Below are 22,915 nucleotides of genomic sequence, written 5' to 3'. Positions count from 1 at the left end.
TCATTCTATAGAGGAAGAAAATGAAGCCTATAGGAGTTGGCAACAAATGAAAAGAGAGAACACTAGCCATCCATCTGGATGCTTTTTAAGGAGTAGCATGACTGATTAAAACAAAACCAAACACTGGTCTGAATAATTGCTTGTCAAATGCTGTTCCGTCGGTGATCCTAGGAATGGCCTGCTCCAGCCGACCTGGCGGATCAGGGGCAGAGCAGGGACTAACGCTCCTGTCTCTGCTTCCTGGCTTCCCTTGATTCCCCTCAAATCCCCCATTTCACAGGAAGCCCTTTCCAGTCCCCATTAATTCCTGTGCCTTCCCTCTGCTCACTCTCTCCAGTTTGTCTCGTCCCTATCTTGTTTGTACGTGGTTGTTCACATGTCGTCTCCCCGTTAGACTGCGAGCTCCTTGAGGGCAGGGCCTGTCTTTAGTCTTTCTTCTATTCCCAGTGCTTAGCATGGTGCCCGGCACATAGCAGGCACTTAATAAATTTTAACAGATTGATTGGTTGACCCTGAATCAGGGGCTGTCAGGCCTAGGGACAGCCCAGGCCCCCAGTCCACCTTTTTCTGCCCTCTAACATCACCTTCCATCCCCGCATTACTATACAATAAGGAAACACTGAAGGTTCAGGGCTGCTTGTCTTCATAGATTCTAGTTTCTACTCCAAGTAGAAAGCCAGCCATGGTAAGTCAGTGCATGGGGAGCCTCTCTTCTGCTCAGAGACATTGGCCTCTAATTTGGCCAGATTAGAGGCTAAGAGAGGCCAAGAGTTCGGGGCACTTCATTTCCACAACAATTTGTGCTGGGATTGTTTGAAGACTTTCCTCAGGGCTCCCTCGCCTCCAGTCTCGTTTCTTTTCCATCTACCAAAATCATGTTCCTAAGCCTCAGGTCTGATCATCGTCACTCCTGGATCAGTAATCTCCAGGAGTGCCTTTACCTCTAAGAGAAACTATGGTCTGGTATTTAAGACCTTTTAAACCTGTCTCCTTCCTTTCTTTCCAGTCTGATCTGGGACTGCTTAACTTCATGTCCTCTATGTCCCAGGCAAATGAACTTATCAGCAATTGAAGATGCAGGCATGGTGCCCCACAGAGATTGGTAGATTTGGGGTGAAAGGATCTGATTTAGAAGCCTAATGTCACCTTGGGCAAGTCACTTAAACCTTTTGGACCTCAGTTTTCACTTCTATAAGAAGGTCTATTGGCTATCCTCCCTGTCTGAAATGGTTTCCCTTCCTCATCTCTACCTTTTAGTCTCCCTGGCTTCCTTTAAGACTCAGTTCAGGGCAGCTAGGTGGCACAGTGGATAGAGCACTGACCCTGGATTCAGGAGAACCTGAGTTCAAATCCGGCCTCAGACACATAACACTTAATAGCTGTGTGACAGTGGACAAGTCACTGAACCCTGTTTGCCTCAGTTTCCTCATCTGTAAAATCAGCTGGAGAAGGAAGTGGCACACTATTCCAGTATCTCTGCCAGGAAAACCCCAAACGGAGTCATGAAGAGTCAGACATGACTGAAACGACTCAACTATTCTTACGGTTATGATTATTTAGGAAAATAAGACATAGAGCTGGAAGGAACCTTAATGATCACCTGGCTCAACTCCTTTATTTAACAGAGAAGGAAACTGAGGCCTAGAGAGGGGAACTAATTTGCTGGTAATTGGGAGTGGTGGAGAATAGGATTAGAACCCAGGCCCTCTGACTGCATCAACCTAGCATCCTTTCAATCCCGTGGTAGTGCCTGTGCGGTGGACCATTCTTCACTGAGCTATTTAAACTCTCCTTCCCACCACACAACCCCCACCACCCACACCTGCGAGTGATGGTGAACATCTGCACACATCTGGAAGACATCGAGCTCTGGCCAGGGGGAAAGTCTTATGCCAATGAACCAGAGTTAAAATAACAGGAGAGCAGCGCCAAACAAGATTAGACATTTGCTGCCGCTGTCATTAGCACCGAGCTCTGGCCCCGGGGTTACAATGAGCTGGCGAAAGTTCTGCAGAAACGCTTATGGAAGCTAGCCCCCAGACCTTGCCCAAGCCAGAGTTTCTCCGGAGGAAGGGGAATGATGCTGACCTAAAAATGAACAACAGGACGATATCGTGTGTCGAGACTTTAGGGACACAGCAGCTGGGAATTTCACAGTCTGTTGGCTCAGCCACAGGGCAAATCGAGTAAGCTGCTTAATCCTGAAATACCCGAAGAAACTGGGTTGTTGGTTCACTTACTAAGCCAGAAGCCCGGAGCTGGGTTCCAATCTGGGCTCAGCCATGCTGTGTCACCCTGGGCCTCGGTGAACTCATCTGTAAGATGGGCTAGATCAGTCATTGAGGACCTAGAGGGCCACACGTGGCCTCCAGGCTGCAGGTTCCCCACTCCTGGGCTAGATAATCTCTCAGCACTTCATATCTCTAACTTCCTCTGGTCTATGGTCTCTTCTACCCCGGTCCCTCCCGGCTCTAATTCTTATGTTATAAAGATCCTTCCAGTTCTGACCTTAATACCAATAATACTACCTAGCATTTATAAAATGCTTTGAGGTTTGCAAAATCTCACAATAACCCTGGGAGGCAGGGGCTATTATTATCCCCATTTTACTGATGAGGAAACTGAGGTAGACAGAGGTAAGGCTCAGGGTTACACAGTAAGTATCTGAGGCAGGTTTTGGGGATTCTTGGTTCTACTGTCCCTTTTAGCTCTAATATTCTATGGCCTAAGGGCCTCCCCAGCTCTGTTCCCTTCCCAGGTATCTGCTCTATGGTATTTCTCAGTTCTAAGGCCCCTCTCAGTTCTGACCTTTACCTCCCAGCTCTAACATCCCAAGGCTGCACTGAGTTAGAAGGAAGAAATGTAAGAAAAAGTCATGGAAATCTGAAATACTAGTTAAAAGGGGAAGAGAACATTTATTAAGCATCTACTTTGTGCTAGGCATTGTGCTAAGCACTTTACAGATGTTATTGAAGGAAAACAAATGCTATGTTACCCATGCCAAAACCATGGGAAGGGTCTCAGCACAGGGCCCGTCAGAGCTGGGAGGGGCCTTAAGGATCATCAAATCCAAAAACTTGCAGAAGGGAGCATCGAGGCAGACATCACACATCGAGTCAGTGACAAAGGTGGTATCAGAACCCTGGAGTCCCGAGTCTTTGTCCATTGTCCTTCCCTGACTCCGTTCTGCCCTCCTCCCATGCCCGACTGAAAGGAGATACCTTTCTTAAAGACTGAAGATGCACACAGTGAAGGGTTAAGAAAGCTGGGTTTGGAATCAGGTGACCTGTGTTCAAATCCGAACCCACTCCCTGTGTCACCTTATACAAGTTACTACCGGTCTTTGAGCCTCAGTTTCTTCCTTTGTAAAATAGGAAAGTTGAATGGGATAGCATCCATGATCTCTTCCAATTCCAGACCCTGTGGAATCCATCTGACTTTTTCTTTCTGGCCTTATCTAGCAGAACTGGGAAGACCAGCCTCTGTACCAGCTTAATGCCTCTTCCTAATTAAGACTTTCTCTTTCTGGAGGGTCGAGAAGGAAAAGGGAATGATTGAGAGAAATCTCAGGCCAATCCATCTACTCACTCCATAGTCATAGCTCATTGCTTCCAATTATTTTCGGCATAACTTGGCATTTCCACCATGCTGGGCAGGTTTCAGGTCAGCTCATCTTGTCTATGATAAATCTAACTGATATGGGACCTCTTTAGTTAATTTTCCCTGGGCCAATGACTGATGTGTGTTCTCTTCAGAATGAAACTCTTGACATATGTAGACTGCAACACATCTGAATGGTGTCTGGAACAGCATAAGAAAGGAGGAGAGAGACATAGCTGGAAATAAAGCAGGAGTCCAATTAGAATGGGAGGAGGCCTACCAGATGCCTAGAACACTGGAGATAGGTTTCCAAGATTCAAAGGAATGGATGGCCTGCCTCAGAATATATTCTGGGTGCCATATTGTAGGAAGGATATTGGTCAACTGGTGAGAGTCCAGAGGAGGAAGACCAGGATGGTGAAGTCCTGGGTATGTCATATGGCTTGGAGAAGAGAAGGCAGGACAAAGACTTGCCATGGTCAAGAGTAGGTCCAAGATCAAGAAGCTACAGGTCAACATAATAAGCAGGTCTCTGAGGTAAAGACAAACCATGGCCAGCAGTGCAGAAGGTCAAGTGATTCAAAGATAGAGCTTTTGTGAGCTGGGGGCATCTAGAGTTGTAGGTTTAGAGATGGAAAGACCCTCAGAGGCCATTGAGTGAAGCCCACTTCCTTTACAGATGAGGAAACTGAGGCACAGAGAGGTTAGGGGACTTCCCCAAGTTCACACTGGTAGTAAATGGCAAAGGCACATTTATACTCATTTCCTCTGACTCCAAAGTCAATGATACTCTTTCCACTGTAATCTGCTGCCTATCTAAGTTTTAAGATCTGAGTGCGCTGAGACAGAGAAAATAGCTGCATTTGGGTAAGCAAAGTTATTGCTAGTGTAGGCAGGGGTCTTGGTATTTCTTAGGAGCTAGAGTGAGAAGGAATCACCCAGTCCCACTTTCTCATTTTACAAAGGAAGAAACAGTCTCAATGAAGGGAAACAACTTTGTCAACGTGAGGAAGCTGTGTTTGTACGGAATAGCTGAGGTAGGGGAGAGGGGTCTGAAGATACAAAGAGAGCCCATCCCATTTTTGGAGATGTTTCTGCCTGTGACCTGTCCCATGAATTGAAGACTTGGGTGTGAATTCTGGTTCTGCCATTATGTAACCTTGTGAGAGATGCTTATATCTGCACTGCTCTTTTGGATGGCTGAGAAGACCTACTGAGGTAACGGGCAAGAAAGAGCTTTGAAAACTGTAGAGCACCAAACAGATGATGTTACTGCTCCGCTCAGTAAGCTTCCATCTCTCCTATTGCCTCTGCGATGAAATGCAACTCCTCTGTTTGGCATTTAATGCCAATACAATAGCCTGCTTCTAACCTCTTTCTAGACTAATTTCACATTTCTCTTTTTCATGCACTCTATGATCCAACCAAATTGTACACATCATTCTACCTCCCACTTCCCATCCTTAAGACAGGAGATTTGTTACCCAGGCCCATGAGGTTCTCCATTCCTGTGACATCACCCCTAGGAAAACAGGCTTCCCTTTGCAGCTCAGTCCAAGAGGCTCGAGTCCCCCAAGTTTTCAATGCTCTTCACCCAAATTTTGTATCTAATTTGAACTTGTTCCCCTCTTCTAAATCCCTCCTCCCCAGTGGCATGTAAGCTTAAATTAAATGTTTATTTTTGCATTTCTAGAACCTAGCTCCAAGCCTGGCACATAATAGGTGTTTAATAAATATTTCTTAAATCTAATGGAATTGAATATTTGCTCAATTTCACCTTCTCCATGCCCCACGCTACCCTCTGCTAAACACAAGGTAGTCTCCTTAGACTCCTTAGGATCTTCTTAGGGGAGATGTTGAGATTTCTTAATCTCCTATAGAAAAACAATTCTGGCAAAGGTCCTCCTTCCTTCTATGGCTTGTAGAGGACATGAAAAGCTCCATTTTCCTCTTCTTGACCCAAGTCTCCAGTTTCGGTCATACTAGAATGGTGTACCTAAGGGCTGTGACCTCTAAACAGGTAAACAGGGCCTGGGTTCTTGCCCTGGTGCCATTTTCCTGACTGGTGATGCTGCCTCAGCTTCCTCGGAAGGAACGGCTTGGCTCTCCACTGGGGGCCCATGCTGTTTAATTGCTGGGTTGATGAAGAGAGTGATTAAGGGATTTCTCCAGGCTGGGATGGTGTGTGGAGCGAGCAGCATCTTCCTGGTCCCTCTTCATCTTGTCTCCCTGTGGTGCCCAGAGCAACCCCAGGATCCAAACCTCCCCCGCACCCCAGGATCCAAAGTTCTCCCCACGCAAAGGCTGCTGAAGGCTGCTAAGCTGTTAAGTAGACCCTGCTCCCCTCTGGGGTGGGGGTAGTGGATGCTGCATCGGGTCAGGAATCCATCTCATTATGACTCACATTAATCGAATATGTTGGTTTCGGTTGCTGAGCTCTGAATAAGTTAATCAAGGACAGATTGGTTTGATGCCTCCTGATTCTCCAGGCAGCCCTGCTGTGTGTCAGGGTGGGGGCTGGGTTTCCTGTTTCCTTTTCTTTCTTGTATTTTTTTTTTTTCTTTCTTGAGACAGTGTTGCCTAATGAATAGAGTGCTGAACTTGTGGTCAGGAGAACTCATGGAATTTGAAAGTTTGCAGGGACTTCAACCAATACTACCCAAAAGAAATCTCCACTCTGCCATCCCACCATCAGTGGTGATCCAGCTTCTTGTCTGAAGACTTCCACAGATGGGGAGCTTACCACCTCCCCAGGCAGCTCCCATGGTTCCCCTCTTGTTGCCTCCATACATAGGAACCACCACATTTAGTCTTGCCCTCGGGGCCAAGTAGAACAAATCTAATGCCTCTTTTACAGGATGGCCTCTCAAATACCTGAAGACAGCTACTGTGCCCCCTCCCAGTCATCTTTTCTCCAGATTAAAAATGCCCAGGTCCTTCAACTGACCTTACATGGACACAAGGCACTCCTCCTGGCTGCCTGCCTCTAGACACTGTCTGGTTTATCTATGTCCTGGGGGCCCCAAACTGGACATGCACTAGAGATGAGGTCTGAGGAGGTCCAAGCCCAGGGAGACTACTGGCTCCATTCTTGGAAATTCTCAATTAATGCAGCCCAGGATCACACGGATAAACTTAGAAGATCTAGCCTCAGATCCAGCCTCTGATACTTATTACATGAGTGAGCATGAACAATTCTTTGGATATCCCTTACCCTCAATTCCCTCATTTCTAAAATGGGGAAAATAATTGCTTCTTCCTCACAGGACTGTTCTGAGACTCCAACGAGATCATTTAAGTGAAGAAATTTGAAAGCTGTAAAGCACCATATAAATGTCAATTATTACTATTTTTCCTCCCTTCCTTCCCTCCCTTCTTCCTTTCCTTCTCCCTCCTTCCTTCCTTCCTTCCTTTCTTTCTTTCTCTGTCTTTCTTTCTTTCTTCCTACCCTCCTTCCTTCCTTCCTTTTCCTTTCCTCTTTCTGTCCTTTCCTTCTTTCCCTCACTTTCTCCCTTCTTCTTTTCCTTCTAAATGGAGGGGAAAAAAACATGAATACTCATTAATGTTTTTTGTAAAGTGCTTTGTAAACAGAAAGGAAGGAGGAAGGGAACCTGCATTTATTAAGTGCCTATTATGTGCCAAGCATTGTGCGAAGCAGTTTATAAACATTATCTCCTTAAAGGGTGAAAATAACAAAAATTATAATTGTCAAAATCACAGGACCTAGAGCTGGAAGGGAACTTGGAGGTCATCTAGACCACCACCCCCTGCCCAACTATCTAAGTTTGCAGACGAAGCCCCTGAGACTCAGAGGAAGGAAATCATTTGGTCATTTAATGAGAAAGTACCTGGAGGAGTTGGGATTCCAACCCTCTAGCCCTGGGCTCCCAGATATCTCCACTCTGCCTCTTCTAATGTGTAAGCACCCATGCTCAGTCCAGCACCTCCCTCCCTGCTGCCCAGGTTGAAGTCAGAAAGCAACTTCTCTTCTGAATGACTTGGCCTTCCTGCCTCAGATCCCTGGAGATTTTTCAGAAGGGGCCAGCCAGAACCATCGGCTGCCAACACAGCTCAGAGCTACGCAGACAGTGGGGGAAGAATGTGGGATGTGACCTTGACCTGCAGTTTCTCATCTCTCCCCATAACAAAGCCTTCCCTGCTCATCCACCCAGCCTCCCTTACTAAGTGTTAGAAGCTATTTTCCCAGAGGTTAATAGCAGTGGACATGGTACATATGGCTGGAGATGAGAACTCAGGAGGTTTTTTTTTACAGTGACTGACAGTTTACTCTCACTAACCATCTGGTTGAGATTCGGGAAATGTCAATTCTAATTAATCTAATGAATTGCAGTCATTAATACAGTTTTCCAGAGGGTGCTCTGGGCAGAGTTGGGGGGGCCAAGATGGGACAGGGTTGGGCCTGTAGTAGGAACAGGGACGGGGAGCTGGGGTTTGGTCTTGGCACTGAGTCCATGGGCACTGGGGCCAGGAGGAAGCTGGCACCTTCTCATTAAGCCCCAGATGTATCAGCTGGTTGGCCCAAGGTACAAATGTCCAGTTTGTGAGCTTGACGCCTGGTTGGCCCAATAAACTTGGCCCTGTTCTAGGGTCAAAAGCCGGATGCTTTACATTGGCTGTGCATCTCACAAATGTGGGCTGCCCACGGAAAAAGGACTAGGAGAAAGCGTGAGGGTGGCTCAGGGTAACCCATCTCTACTGCTGGTGGGGGTAGAACAAAGACCCTCAAATTGAATTACTTACTGGCACTGAGTCATCTCCATGTATGAACGAAGGTTGGCCCATTGACCGGAGGTCGAGAAGTATCAATGGGAAACTGACAAGCAATTCCTGGATGGGCATAGTTTTCAAAGTCATTCAGAGAAGGCAAGCCAACAGGTCTGCTAAAGCCAGATGTCTATGTCACTGAGTTCTGTTTAATCAACTTGGACCAGTGAGCTCCTTCATTTAGTACCTAACATGGTATTCTGTGTAATGAGACTTTCCTAATTGCTCCCTTGTGCCCAGGACATTACAGTTTGTGAAATGATTTTCACATCTCTGATTTCCCTTAATTTTCAAAATAGAGTAGGGATCGGAGGTTTGAGAACTGGAGCGGACCATAGAGATCATTTTTCCAACCTCTGTATTTTATGGAGGAGGGAACTGAGGCTGTGAGAAGGGTATTAGGATCATTTATTTTTGTTTTTGTATCTCCATTGTGGTGCCTAGCACACAGTTGGTAATAATACTAGCCCTAGTACTAATATTACTACTACTACTAGTACCTAGCATTTATATGATGCTTTAAGATTTACAAAGCACATTACAAATATTATTTCATTTGATCCTCACAACAACCTGGGATGTAGGTACTATTACTATCCCCATTTTATAGTTGAGGAAATTGAGGAATACAGAGGTTCAGTGACTTATTCAAGGTCACACAGTTACTAAGCATTTGAGGCTGGATTTGAACTTGGGTCTTCCTGATTCCAAGTTCAGTACTCTAAAATAACAAGTCAGGGTTTGAATTCAGATTCCCTGACTCCAAATTCAGCACGTTTTTCTGCTAGGATATGTTGCCTCTGGGTGAGCCCCTACCATTGCAGAAATTTGGATTCAGAGGACTCCTCTGCCTTCGGTCATTGACTCAACCACTCACTTATTCACTCACTAATTCATTCCCTTGTCAATTCCTTCATTTACTCACACAGTTATTCACTAATTTATTCATTCATTTATACATGAATAAACATTTGCAGAGAACCTACTCAGTGTAGAGCCAGTGCCTAGGGCAGAGGGAAATACCTGGAAGGATAAGACCTCACCCTTACCCTCAGGGAGCAGATAAGACAGAGGCACAAATTACTGTAGGAGAAGCAGAGCTTGCTAGCACAATTAGAAATGGATAGGATACTTTGGGAGTCTCCTTCTCCAAAGCCTGAAGTGGGGGAAATGAAGCAAAAAATTGGTGGCACAGCCAAGGCTGGGGAGATTCTAAGGCTTTGTGGGGGGAGGAGGTCATCAGGCTTGAAAGGTGTGATCAGGGTTGGGGCTGAGCCCATGGTTGAGGTTTTTGGTTTTTATGACTAAGACACAGGAAGCTTCTGTAGACTCCTGTGACCTCTGGTCCAGCCTGGGACAGCTACAGACACTGAGTAAGATCTTCTTCACACTTGATGCTTTTTCACTGGCCACCCCCCAACTCCCAGGCCCAGAATGCTGCCCCTCCTCACTTCTGCCTCTTGGATTCCTTCAAACAGGACTCAGATCTTAATCTTAGCACCCTCCTTCAGAGATTATTCCCCAATTTATTTGGTACATAGCCTGTAGGTACATAGTTGTATGCATGAAGTCTTCCCCATTGGACTGTGAGCTCCTTGAGGGCAGAAACCGGTTTTTCCTTTCTTTTTATCCCCAGCACTAAGCACAAGGCCCAGCACTTAGTGCTTAATAAATGCTTATTAACTGAGGAAACACCCTGATCTTTCATTTAGATTGGGCCTGATCCTGGAGCAGAACAACAAATCCAAACAAAAAACTGTGTTGCTGGTGTTGGTGTTTTTCTAGGACCAGTGTCTAGAAGCTAGAGGGAGGTAGGTTTCAGCCACAAGAAAAAAAAAGTGAAAGGGAACCTTCTTCCCAGGGCCAGCCCTCAGCAAAATCATGGTGGTGGCAGTTGGTTCTTGGTGCGTCTCTCATTGTTTGGCACCATCTCCACTCTCCATTCCCCTCTCATTGCATGCCCCTTCCCAGGCCCTTCTGTCCTCAGGCTACCTCTACGTTCTGCAGCAGGGCTTTGTTTGAGGTGCTATATATCAGAAGGATGCTGAAAAGCCAGTGCATTTCCTGAGGAGGACATCCAGTAAGACAAGGGGACTGGATCAATCAACTGTCATTTATTAAGTCCCTAACATGTTCTAGGCATTGTGCTAAGGGCTGGGGATTAAAAAGAAAAGCAAAAACCAGTCCCTGCTCTCAAAGAGCTCCTAGCCTAATGGGGGACAACAAACAAATGATTGTGTATGAACAAGATATAGACAAGATAAATTGGACCTTATCTCTGAGGGAAGGCACTGAGGACTGGGAAAGCCTTCTTGCAGAAGGTAGGATTTTATATGAAACTAGGAGGAAACCAGGGAAACTTGGAAGCACAGAGGTAGAAAGAGAGCATTCCAGGCATGGGGACAGTTAGTGAAAATGCCTCAGGTTGGGAGATGGAGTGTCTTGTGTGAGGAACAGTAAAGAGACCCATGTTGACTGCTTGGAGTATATGTAAAAAAAGACAACAAAGGTAGGAAGGGACTTTATGAAGGACTTTGAAAGCCAAAAAGAGGATTTTCTTTTTGATCTTGAAGGTAATGGGGAGCTACTGGAGTTTGTTGAATAGGGAGGTGACATAATCAGACCTGTGCTTTAGGAAGATCAATAAACAGCTAAATGGAGTGTAGGGAGTGGTGTAGGGAGAGACCTGGAGCAAGAAGACCAAAGTGTGAGGGGTGAGGGTCCAGACCACAATGGTGGCAGTGTCAGAAGACAAAAAGGGGTGTATACAAGAGATGTTATAAAGGTAGAAACGACAGGATTTAACCACTGATTGGATTTGGGGGATGAGAGGAAGGAGTCAAGGACGACACCTAGGTTAATGAGCCTAGGTAACCCAGAGGATGGTGGTACCCTCTACCGTATTAGAAAAGTTTGAAAGTGGGAAGGGTTTTGGGGAAAAGAAAATGAATGAATTCAGTTTTGACATGATCAACATACAGGATATCAAATTCAAGATGTTCAGTAGGGAATTTCAGATGGAGAGTGAAGGTCAGAGATATTAGGGCTGGATGAGTAAATCTGAGAGTCATCTGAATAGAGATGACAATTTAAATCAGGGGAACTGATGAGATTACCAAGTTAAATAACAGAGGGGAAAGAGAAGAAGACCAAGGACAGAGCTTTGAGGGACACCAACAATTGGCAGGCATAACCTGGATCAGGATCCAGAAAGGGAGATGGGACAAATGGTAGGAAAACCAGGAGAGCAGTATCTAGACTCAAGAGAAGAGAGTATCAAGGAAAAGAAGATTGAAGATTGAGAAAAGCCCACTAGACTGGGTAGCTAAGAGGTTATTAGTGACTTTAGAGAGGAGTTTTGATGGAATTATGAGGTTGGAAGCCAGAGGCAGAGTTAACAAGGGAGTGATAGGAAAAGAAGTGGTCACCTAGACAACCTCAAGGAGCTTAGTCAAAAATGGAGATAAGATAAAGGACAATAGCTAGGGGGATGGATGAAGTGAGAATTTTTTGAGGATGGGGCAAAGGACTTGAGAGAAAGGACAGTGTAGAGTTGACCTGGTTCACCAAGGAGTCAAGATGGGGAAGGGAAGAGACTATAGCCAGTGCAGGGGTGATGGCCTGGGAAAGAACTAAGGGGGCAGAAAGATTGGTGGTCACAAAGAGGCTGAAGAACAGGATTTGGAAGGGTGAGGCAGAAGAAGCGGTGGAACAGCTTATGATCAGATAAGGGAATTACAGAGTCCGTGAACATGGAAGTTTGTATATTTGTGAGTGATGGCAAGATCAAGGCTATGGCCATTTTTGTGTGTGGTGGAGGTGGGGTGGAGAGTAGATCATGGGAAATGAGTAAGTTGAGGAACTAGGAGGTTAGAGTGTTTAAGGGAGAGTCAATATGTATAGTGAAATCCCCTAGTGCGAAGACAGGAATTTAGAAGAGAAAGACTGTGAGCTGCACTAAATACATTGAGGTAAGAAAGAGAATGTCCTCAAGGTCTGTGGACAATAGCTATAAGGATTTTGATTAGTAAATATGCATTGAGTGAACCTCAAAGGACAAGAGTTTATTAAGTGATGGGGGTAGAGAGTGAGCCTGGAAGTGGCAATTGGGAGTAAGAAGTGTTCCAATTGCCCTGCCTTGACCAGTGAATTGTGGGAATGATTGAAAGTGTAGCCAGTGCTGGAATGGGCAGCCAGGAAGGTTGTGTCAGCAGGAGGGAGCCAGGTCTCAGTGAGTGCAAAAAGATAGAGGGAATAAGAAAGGAGGAGATTTAAGAAGATAGACAACAATCAATTCATGGAAACAAGGATGTTTCCTCTGGCAATGAAAAGACTGAAGCCGGATGTGATGGCCTCTCCAAGTATCTCATTAGACTGTTCAAGATGAAAAGTCCTTAGAGATCATTTAATCCAACTTTCTCCTTTTATAGAAAGGGAAACCAAGGCCTGAAGATCTGAAGTGACTTGCCCAAGATCACAAACGAGACTGAGAATTTAACCTTTTTATTGTTGTTTAGTCATGTCTGACTCTTCTTGATGACCTTAAATCTAACCAGTCAAGAAGCACTCATTAAGCACTTACTTTGTGCCAGACACAGTGCTGAGCACTGGAGTTACAAAGACAAACAACAATGTCCTTGCCCTCAGGGAGCTCAAATTCTAATGGGTTAGGTGGTACATCTACAACTATGAACAATGGAGAAATATTTGGGATCAATGGGAGGTAGTCCAGTGTTCGCTCCACAAAGTCATCCTGCCCCTCTCCAAAGGGATGCTTCAAACAACCTGCACAGAAACACCAGTCCCTGGTACTTCTCCACAGTCCATTTCCCTCTTCATAGAACAAATGGCACTACAGGTATCTCAGGTCACAGAGAACAAAGGCTAAGAAAGGATCATAGGATTTAGAGTAAGGATTTAGAGTAAGAAGAGACTTTTCAGATCAAATCCAACTAACTCATTTTTATAGATAAGGAAACTGAGGCCCAGAGGAGTTAAAGTCACACCATTAATAATCAGAAGAGCTGATTTTGGTCTTTTGACTTCACAGGGTGGTCACCTGTCTTTGCCCCCCACCCTCCTTTCACATACCTCACCCTTGATCACAGCCTTCTTACCTCTTTCTTCCTCTTTCTCCCTGAGGACTCTCCCTTTGAGGGCCCGGCTCCAAGTCCCACCATAGTCTCCCAGCCTGCCCCGCTCTGGTGAATCTTTCGATGAGGTGCTCTTGAGCCAAGGGCCATATCTGCGGACAGCATTTGGAGACTCAGGGGTCTCCCGGAAGCCTCTCTCCAGGTGCAGGAGGTCCTGGTATGGCAGTTCAGCTCCCTCAGGGGCACTGGCGGCTGGGTTGGGCTCATTCTCAGCCACAGCGGGCTGGCCCATAAAGCCTGCATGCAGGAAAACCAGGCTCCCAGCCGTCAGGTAGAGAGCCACCAAGGTAAAGAAACGGACTGGTTTCCTGCGAAAATACCGCTGGAACTTGACCCAGAGTTTGGCCATAGCAGGTTCATTCCGGACTCACCTCTTGGGGTCTAGTTGTGGAGCTCAAAGAGGGAAGGAGTCATGTGGTGGGAGATTGGGAGGGGAGAATTCTCATCCAAAGGAGGCAGCTCTAGACCCAAGGTAGGTCTAGGTGGGTATACTGGTTGATATGGCTTGGATAAGACTACAAATAGCTCGTAATCTCTATAAGTTTGGGCTAACACAGTCAAGGTCAAGACCTCTTTCCAAGGTAGATTTTCAGGTTGAAATGACAAAGAATAGTCTAGCAGGACTGTTAGCTCATGTCCAACACTGGCTGAAGATGGATCTTTAAGGAAGGAGAAACTAGAAAAGGTGAGTGGGAGGAGAGCATCACCTGGGCTTCTGCTAGACGTTTTGAGCTAAGGAAAGAAGGATTCTGTCCTCAGAACATATCAGGGTTATTCTCCTTTTGCTACATTTGATTCTTCAGCTCTGAAAGTTCTGGAGAAGGAGGGATCTTGTTACAGAAAGGCAGCTTGAAAGTTAATTAGCTGGTTCAAGTTTCTTCTCCCAATTTCTCAGCCTGAGATTGTAGGGGCATTTATCCAAAGGCCTGGGGACTTTTGGCCCTCTCCACAGAGGGTAGAGGCTCAGTGGACTCTCCCAGGTGCACACCAACACAGCGCTGGAAAGCTTTGGGCTAACAGATCTCCCTGCATCAGTGTCCCAGGGCCAGGTCCCTGCAAAGCCAACAAAAACACTTATCAGAGGTGAGCTCATCTACCTCAAGGCTACAGATAAGCAAACATTTTCCAATAATGCAAAGATAGCAGGTAGGGAGTAGGAATTTGAAATCAGATGCCTTGGGTTCCAATATTAGCTCTGTGACCTTGGGCAAGTGATTTAAACTCTATGGTCCTCAGTTTCCTTCTTTGTTGGATTGGATTGAACCAATCAATCAACAAGCATGTATTAAGTGCCTACTACATACCAGACACTATGCTTGGCACTGGAGAATACAAAGAAAAGTAGGTTAGTATTCTTTACGCCCCACCATGATTCACCATGAGAAAATCAGAACTGAAATAGACCTTCAAGATGACCCAGTTCTATTCCTTCACTCCAAAGAGGAGGAAACTGAGGCCCAGAGAAATGAAACATCTACCCAAGGTCACACAGCAAATTCATGGCAGAGCCAGGATCCAGGGTTACAAAACCCTGTATACCCTTTACAACTGAGTGACTGGTTACTTTAAGGGAAATAAAGGCTGATGATTGGAAGGGCAGTGTCTGACCATCCAGGGCCGTGTTCTTAGCCCCTGAGCATTGAAACACAGCCTATTTTTAGCTCTACAGAAAAGCATTGGAGCACAAACCCCATTAAAGAGCCCTGGCATAGTAGATCCCCTCTACCCAAAGTGAAAGCACTGAATATCATTCTGGGACAGTCACTCCCTCCCCTGAGCAAGCAATTTGAAGAATTACTCAGAGTGCCTTTCCATTGTCTGAATGGGATCCAAGTGTTCGGAACCAGACACACCACTGGACCTCATTTTATGTGCCACTTAAAGGTCACCTGCCTTGGACAATTGGACTTCCCAGAGTCCCTAGATTGACTTGAGAGGGCAGAGGGTCCCCACCTTGGAAGGTCTGGTGAGCTTCCCACACACTATGGGGTAGTAAGGAACAAAGGACTAGGAGCTAGAATGCAGCATGATTCTCAGAATTTAATCTCACAGAACTGTGCCTTAGAATTTCCCCTTAGTACACACACACACACACGCACACACACACACACACACGCACACACACACACGCACATGCGCATGCACAAACTCGTGCACATGTACATGTCCAGCCATTTTGGATTGTTACTGCTGTTGTTTGACCTGAACCTATAATCTCATTGGTTTGGGGAAACTCCTAGTGAGAAAGTTCTCCATGCTAATTCAGATCAGAAACTCATTTATAACTTAGGATCTTAGATACTGGGCTCTTGAGTCTTGTAATTGAAAGTCAAATTTTCCATTCAGCTCTGGTCTTTTCATTAGAAATGCTTGAAAGTCCTCCATTTTATTGAATATCTACTTTTCCCCGGGGGGATTATGCTCAGTTTTGCTAGGCAGGTGATTCTTGGTTGTAATCCTAGCTCTTTTACCCTCTAGATTATCATATTCTAAGTATTCTGATCCTTTAATGTAGAAACTGTTAATTCTTGTGTTATCCTGACTGTGGCTCCATAATATCTGGATTGTTTCTTTCTGGCTGCTTGCAATATTTTCTCCTTGACCTGGGAGCTCTGGAATGTGACTGCAATATTCCTGGGAGTTTTCATTTTGGGATCTCTTTCAGGAGGTGATCGGTGGATTTCTTCCGTTTCTATTTTACCTTCTGGTTCTAGAAAATCAGGACAGTGTTTCTTGATAATTTCTTGAAAGATGATGTCTAGGTTCTTTTTCTTTTTATCATGGCTTTCAGGTAGTCCAATAATTCTTAAATTATCTCTCCTGGATCTATTTTCCAGGTCAGTTGTATTTCCAAAGAACTATTTTACATTTTCTTCTATTTTTTCATTCTTTTGATTTTGTTTCATTGTTTCTTGATGTCTCATAAAGTCATTAGCTTCCACTTGCTCAATTCTAATTTTTAAGGAATTATTTTCTTTAGTGAATTTTTGTATACCTTTTTCCATTTGGCCAATCCTGCTTTTTAAGAAAATCTTCTCTTTATTAGATTTTTGTGCCTCTTTTACCATTTGGTCTATTCTCCTTAAGGTGTTATTTTCTTCAATATTTTTTTTTGTGCTTCCTTTACTAAGCTGTTGACTATTTTTCATTATTTTCTTGTACTACTCTCATTTCTCTTCTCAATTTTCCCTTTACCTCTCTTACTTGATTTTAAAAATCCCTTTGAACTCTTCCATGGCCTGAGATCAATTCATATTTTTCTTTAGCTTTGGATATAACAATTTTGACTTTGTTGTCTTCTGAGTTTCTGTTTTGACTCCCCTTTCACCATAGTAACTTCCTATAATCAGGATCTTTTTCTGCTCTTTGCTCATTTTTTTCTAGACTATTTATTGACTTTTAACTCTATGCTTAAGTGGGGCTCTACTTTCAGAGTAGAAGGGGCACTGTCCCAAACTTTAAGTTTCAGCTGTTTTCAGAGATAATTCTGGGGACCTGTAAGTTTTCAGTTCATCCAAGGTGGTATGACTTAGAGAGAGCTGTGTTTACCTGGCTTGTGTTCTGGTCTGTGAGTGATCACAAGCACTCTTTTCTGCCCAAGAACTGTGACCAGGTTCCCTGCTCTCCTTGTATTTGCAAGCTCTTGTGTGCTAGTACTCCTCCTCACCCTGGGACTGAGATCAAAGACTGCAACCCAGTTCTAAGAATGGGCAATACAAGAGTTTGCCCTTACTGCATGCAAAGAGAACCCTATAATCTTTTGACCAGTCGTCTGACCCCCACTTACCATCTGTGGACTGAGATATCCAGGCCACTGCTGCCACTGATCCTGTTGCCCCCAAGGCCTGTTCCTGATTTGCTGAGGTTCGGTCTGTGCTGGAGCAACCTGTGCTGGATTGCACTCCACTCTCACCCAGGTGAGAGACCTTTTTGACCAACTTTTTATTGTCCTAGGACAAGCCCTACTATGTCATTGTTTGGGTCCTCAACAACTTAGAATGAATGTAAATAGCAATTGTTTCTGTTTTGGTCAGAAACCTTGAGGGTCTTCCCCTCCCAGATCAATTTTTTTTAAAAAAGTCATTCTCAACCTCATTTCTTATTAAGCCTTAATCACTGAATGGGTGTTGCCTCAGTCAAACTGAGACCCATTAAATACTTTAGCTTAAAAAAGCCAAGGACCCCTTCTGTTTTCTGGGCCATCTCCAAGTCATCCTGATCTATATCTGGCCACTGAACCCAGGTGGCTCCAGAAGATAAAGTGAGACTGGTGACTGCACAGCCCTCCCTCACTTAAATCCAATTCATTTGCATGTCATGATATCACCTCTCTGATGTCATGGTCCTCTCTGAGAATGAAAGACAAACAGCAAGCAAGCCAAGCTTCTAAATTGTCTTGGACTGGAAAATTGTTTCACCCAGTCCTTTTGTGAGTTCTGCTGCTCCAGAATTTGTCTAAGGCATTATTTAAAGTGTTTTGGAGGAGTTTTGGAGAGAGAGATCTTTTGTCCACTATCTTGGCTCTGTCCACAGATATAGGGTTCTTAACCCTGTGTGTGTGTGTGTGTGTGTGTGTGTGTGCGTAGAGGGTGAGGGAAAGAGGGTGTGGACTCCATCTCAGAGTGTTTTTATTTTTATTTTTTGTTTTTTTTTTTTATAATTAATTTACTTATTTTTAGTTTTCAACATTCACTTCCACAAGATTTTGAGTTTTAAATTTTCTCACCCCACTTCTTCCCTTCTCCCCAAGACAGTGTGCAATCTGATATAGGTTCTACTTATACATTCATATTAAACCTATTTTCACATTAGTCATGATGACCACAAGAAAGAAGAAACCAAACAAAAATGACAAAAGGAAAGGAGAACAAATATTCTACTTCCATCTGCATTCAGACTCCAAAGTTCTTTGTCTGGCTGGGGGTAGCATTTTCCATTATGAGTCTTTTGGAGTTGTCTTAGATCCTTGCATTGCTGAGAAGAGCTAAGTCTATAGAAGTCAGTGATCGCACAGCATGGCTGTCACTGTGTACAATGTTCTCCTGGTTCTGCTTGTTTTGCTTAGCACCAGTTAGTTCATATTAAGTCTTTTCAGGTTTTTCAGAGGGTTTTTAAATGTATAAATACATTTACAAAAAAGGATTACAAAAGAAATCAATCAACCAACACTGAAATACAATGATCAGAATATATATTTTTTAAAAACAAGTTTGCAAAGAACTTTGCTTTTTCCCTAGGAAATCTGTTTGTCAAGACTTTCTCCCTGCTCTCATACCAAATAACCCTAGTTCTTGATATTTTACTGATCAATCAATAAGCATTTATCAAAAACCAACTATGCACCAGGGGCTAAAGACACAAAGACAACATCAAAATCTCTGCCCTCCAGGAGCTTAGTATCTAGCTGAGGGAGACAACATGCCTCCAGTCTATATCTTATTTGTACATAATTGTTTTTATGTTCTGTCTCCCATTAGATTATGAGCTGATTTGGGGCAGGGACTGTCTTCTGCCCTTTATGTGCCTCTAGTGCTTGGCACAGTGCCTAGAACAGAGTAGGCACTTAATAAATGCTTATTGACTAATTTAAAGGAGAAGATTATAAGCTAAGCTAAATAGGAATTACAGAGTCTGGATTAAAATCCTGGCTCTGTAAATAAACCACCCGTGTGACCTTGGACAAGTCATTTAATAGCACTAGGCTTCAGTCTCCTCTTTAAAATGAGGGGATTTGGAGGCAGCTAGGTGACACAGTGGATAGAGCCCTGGCCCTGGAGTCAGGAGGACCTGAGTTCAAATCCAGGATCAGACATTTGATACTTACTAGCTGTGTGACCCTGGGCAAGTCACTTAACCCCAATTGCCTCACAAAAAAAAAAAAAGAAGAAGAGGGGATTTGACTACATGGCCTTAAATCTCTTCCCACCTTCTATCTGTGACCTTATAAAGTCACGTTCTCTTGAAGTTTCCATTTCTTCATCTGTAAAATAAAGGAGTTGAATTAGACCATCCCAATGATCCTAATTCCTTAATACAAACCCTTTTCCTTGAGGTTTAGTAGAAAGATAACTGGATTTGGAGTCAGAAGTTGTTGTTCAGTGGTATCTAACTCTTTGTGACCCCTTTGTGGGTTTTCTTGGCATACTTTTTTAAAAAAAATTTTTCATTTTTAGGCAATTGGGGTTAAGTGACTTACCCAAGGTCACACAGTTAGTAAGTGTCAAGTGTTTGGTCTGAGGTCGAATTTGAACTCAGGTCCCCCTGACTTCAGGGCCGGTGTTCTATCCACTACACCACCTAGCTTCCCCTTGGGGTTTTCTTGGCAGAGATACTGGAGCGGTTTACCATTTCCTTCTCCACCTCATTTTGCCAATGAGGAAACTGAGGCAGACAGGGTGAAGTGACTTGCCCAAGGTCACACAGCTACTAAGTGTCTGAAGCTGGATTTGAACTCAAGTCTTCCTGACTCCAAACCCAGTGCTCTATCCACTGTGCCACCTGCTAGCTGCCATCGGAGTCAGAAGAACCAGGTTCGAATCCTGGCTCAGCCATTCACTAGATCTGGGACACTGGTGAAGGCATTCAAACTCTTTAGGCCTCAGTTTCCTTTTCTGTAGGATGAGAGAGTTGGACTAGGCTCCAGAAGGGACCCCAGAGGTCATTTAGTTCCAACCCCTCATTTGACAGAGGAGGAATCTGAAGTCACCAAAGGTCACACAGGTAGTAAGCTTCAGCGAGGGCACTTGAACCCAGGTCTTCTGACTCCAGCAGCTGGTTAAGGTCGCCGTCCTGTGCTGCCTCCTTAAAGAACGGACATTCCAGCTCCAAATCTATACCGAACCTTTCTCCTCTAGGTATAGTGAAAACATTGTGTAAGCTGGAAGTCAATAGAGTTGGGTTCAATCCCCAGCTCTGACCCTTCTACGTTTGTGACCTTTTCTCAAAGACCTTTGAGTCTTCTCAAAGACTCCTTTTTCTCATATGTAGAATAAAGAGGTTGAAATGGATGGTTTTTATGGCCCCTTCCAGCTCTAAATTCAGTGATTTCCCTCATTCTGTTTTTCTTGGAAAACCTCTATAAGGGCCCTTTATGGATCAGAAAATATAAAATTATCCCCCAGCCTTCTCCTCACCAGGTTTATGGGTCCCAATACCTTGAATCTAAATCCCTTTTTATCCTATTTTATATTTCCAGAGTATGAGGATTCCAGGACACTGGAGAGGGCCAGATGGCCTGGCCCTTGGCCTCTCCTACTGGCTTCCTCCTTCCCTTCAGCACAGAGTTCTCACACTAGGGTGGCCAGTTGTTTAAGCAAAGGGCATAATGAAATACCCTTAGAAGGCTACAGTAAAAGCTGATTTGGTGTTGTTTTCTAGGCGTCCTTCCTAAGCCCCGAATTTCATCAGTCAACCCAGTTTCAGGGAAGGCTCTTTGGTCCATTCAGAGAAATTCATCAGCTTTCTTGTTTGTCATTGCCAACCAGCTCCCATGGAGAGGGGGTGATCATTAGCCTGAGGGAATGTCACTCCACAGGGACTGAAATGGGATGTCAGCAGGACACATGCAGGTCTGGGCCAGGCTTAGGAAGTCAGGCCACTAGACAGTGCCCAGGGGCCTGTGCCATCACTGATCAACAACCCCAATCCCCCTTTTCAGCTCCTAAGCCTCTTGGGGGCCAAAATCAGCTTTTTTTGCTCATTATTTATATTCCTAGTACTTAGCTGAGTGCCCAGAACATAAGAAGGGCTTAAGAAACAGAATTACAACAAGCTAAGACGGGGAGATTCTTGGAAATCGTCCAATGCCAATCCCTACATTTTATACAAGATGATACTGAAGCCCACATAGGGAAAAGGTCTTGCTCAAGTCAAGAGCAAGGTCATTGCAAGTCAGTGGCAAAATCAGGACTAGATTCCAGATTTCCTAATGCTTTTTTCATCATTTTCACTACAACGACACATTGTCAGCCCTTAGAAGCAATATTTAAAATGCAGCCAACTCTCGATTATTTGTGCGTGGTTGACCCACCTGGCCAGGTATTAACAACAAGTTTTGGGTTCTAAGGTCGGCTTTCCTCCAGCTGTTCAGCCCAAATCTAGGCCTTCTCTCCCTGGGCTCAGAGCAATCCTATCATTGTTTCAGTCAGTTTTCGGTTTTGTCTGATTCTTCCTGACCCCTTTTGGGGTTTTCTTGGCAAAGATACTGGAGCGGTTTAATATTTTCTTCTCCAGCACATATCACAGATGAGGAAACCGAGGCAAACAGGGTGAAGTGACTTGCCCAGGGTCACACAATGAGTAAATGTCCAAGGCCACATTTGAACTCATGATTCCAAGCCCAGTGCTCTATCCACTGTGCCACCTAGCTGCCCTGGGCCTCAACTTTCCCATCTGTAAAGTGAGGAATCACTAATTTAGAGCTAGAAGAGGTCTAAAGGGTAATCAAATCCCCCTCATTTTATAGGTGAGGAGGCTGTGGCCCAGAAATACTAAGTAACCCACTCAGGGTCACACAGTGGGTCAACAAGTGCCCAAGGCAGGATTCAAACCCAGGTCTTCCTGAATCCAAGCCCAGTATTCCATCCACTATGCCATGATTAGGGTTTGGGGGTATATGATCTTTCAAATCAATTCCAAATCTACAACTGTAATTATTATAATATTAACCATCATCATCAACAACAGCTAGGGGTACATGGCTACTTGAAGGTATTCTTCACAAATGAGGCTCTCAGGTAATGGTACTGATTGGTTAGAAATTCCATCAATTTTATTGATTTGGTCCTGAGGGGGAGGAAGTCCTATTATTCTTCCCTGCAGGAGTTTGAGGAAGGTGGAAGGGCCCCAGTTATTGGAACTAGCCTCATGACTCACAGAGTCCTACCTAACACTAATCAAATATTGTCTTTTCCTTCCCAGATCATTCCAGCCTAGAGTAACTTCTTTCTCCTCTCCCACTTGTCTGGACCACTCTTTTGGCACTGACCCTTTGGTAGGGAGTCAGCTTGGTGTAGTGGACTCTTGCCAGGAAAACCTGGGTTCAAATCCTTCCTTTGGTACTTATAATCTGTGTGACCCTGGGCAAGTTACTTAACCTCTATTTGCCTCAGTTTCCTCAACTGGACAATGGGGATAATAATAGCAACACCCCACAAACACTCACACACAAGAGTATTGTGAAGGTCAAAGGAGATAATATTTGTAAAAAGTGTTTGGCACATAGTAGGTGCTTAATAAATGCTTGCTTCTTTCCTTCTTGAAAGGAGAAAGGAACCTAAAGGTCATCTTGTCCAGGTGTGTCAAACTCATATAGACTCAGAAAACCACAAATTATCATTATCTATGTTGTATTATATTTTTATTCATTTTGTTAAACA

At 44.4% G+C, this 22,915-nt stretch overlaps 1 protein-coding gene across 1 annotated transcript in view; it reads right to left on the bottom strand.

Annotated features, from left to right (window-relative positions):
• Nucleotides 1-22,915, bottom strand: part of WSCD2 (WSC domain containing 2) — a 140,391-nt gene that overhangs the window by 57,850 nt on the left and 59,626 nt on the right. Inside the window, exon 2 of the mRNA XM_027862308.1 lies at nucleotides 13,503-14,591. Within this exon, the coding sequence (XP_027718109.1) occupies nucleotides 13,503-13,887 (385 nt within the window). The 5' untranslated portion in view covers nucleotides 13,888-14,591. The remainder of the gene's footprint in view (nucleotides 1-13,502; nucleotides 14,592-22,915) is intronic.

This window comes from Vombatus ursinus, unplaced genomic scaffold (genome assembly GCF_900497805.2).
Source record: "Vombatus ursinus unplaced genomic scaffold, bare-nosed wombat genome assembly UNPS02001287.1, whole genome shotgun sequence".
NCBI classification, from domain to species: Eukaryota; Metazoa; Chordata; class Mammalia; order Diprotodontia; family Vombatidae; genus Vombatus; species Vombatus ursinus.
This window is presented reverse-complemented; position numbering and strand designations above follow the sequence as displayed.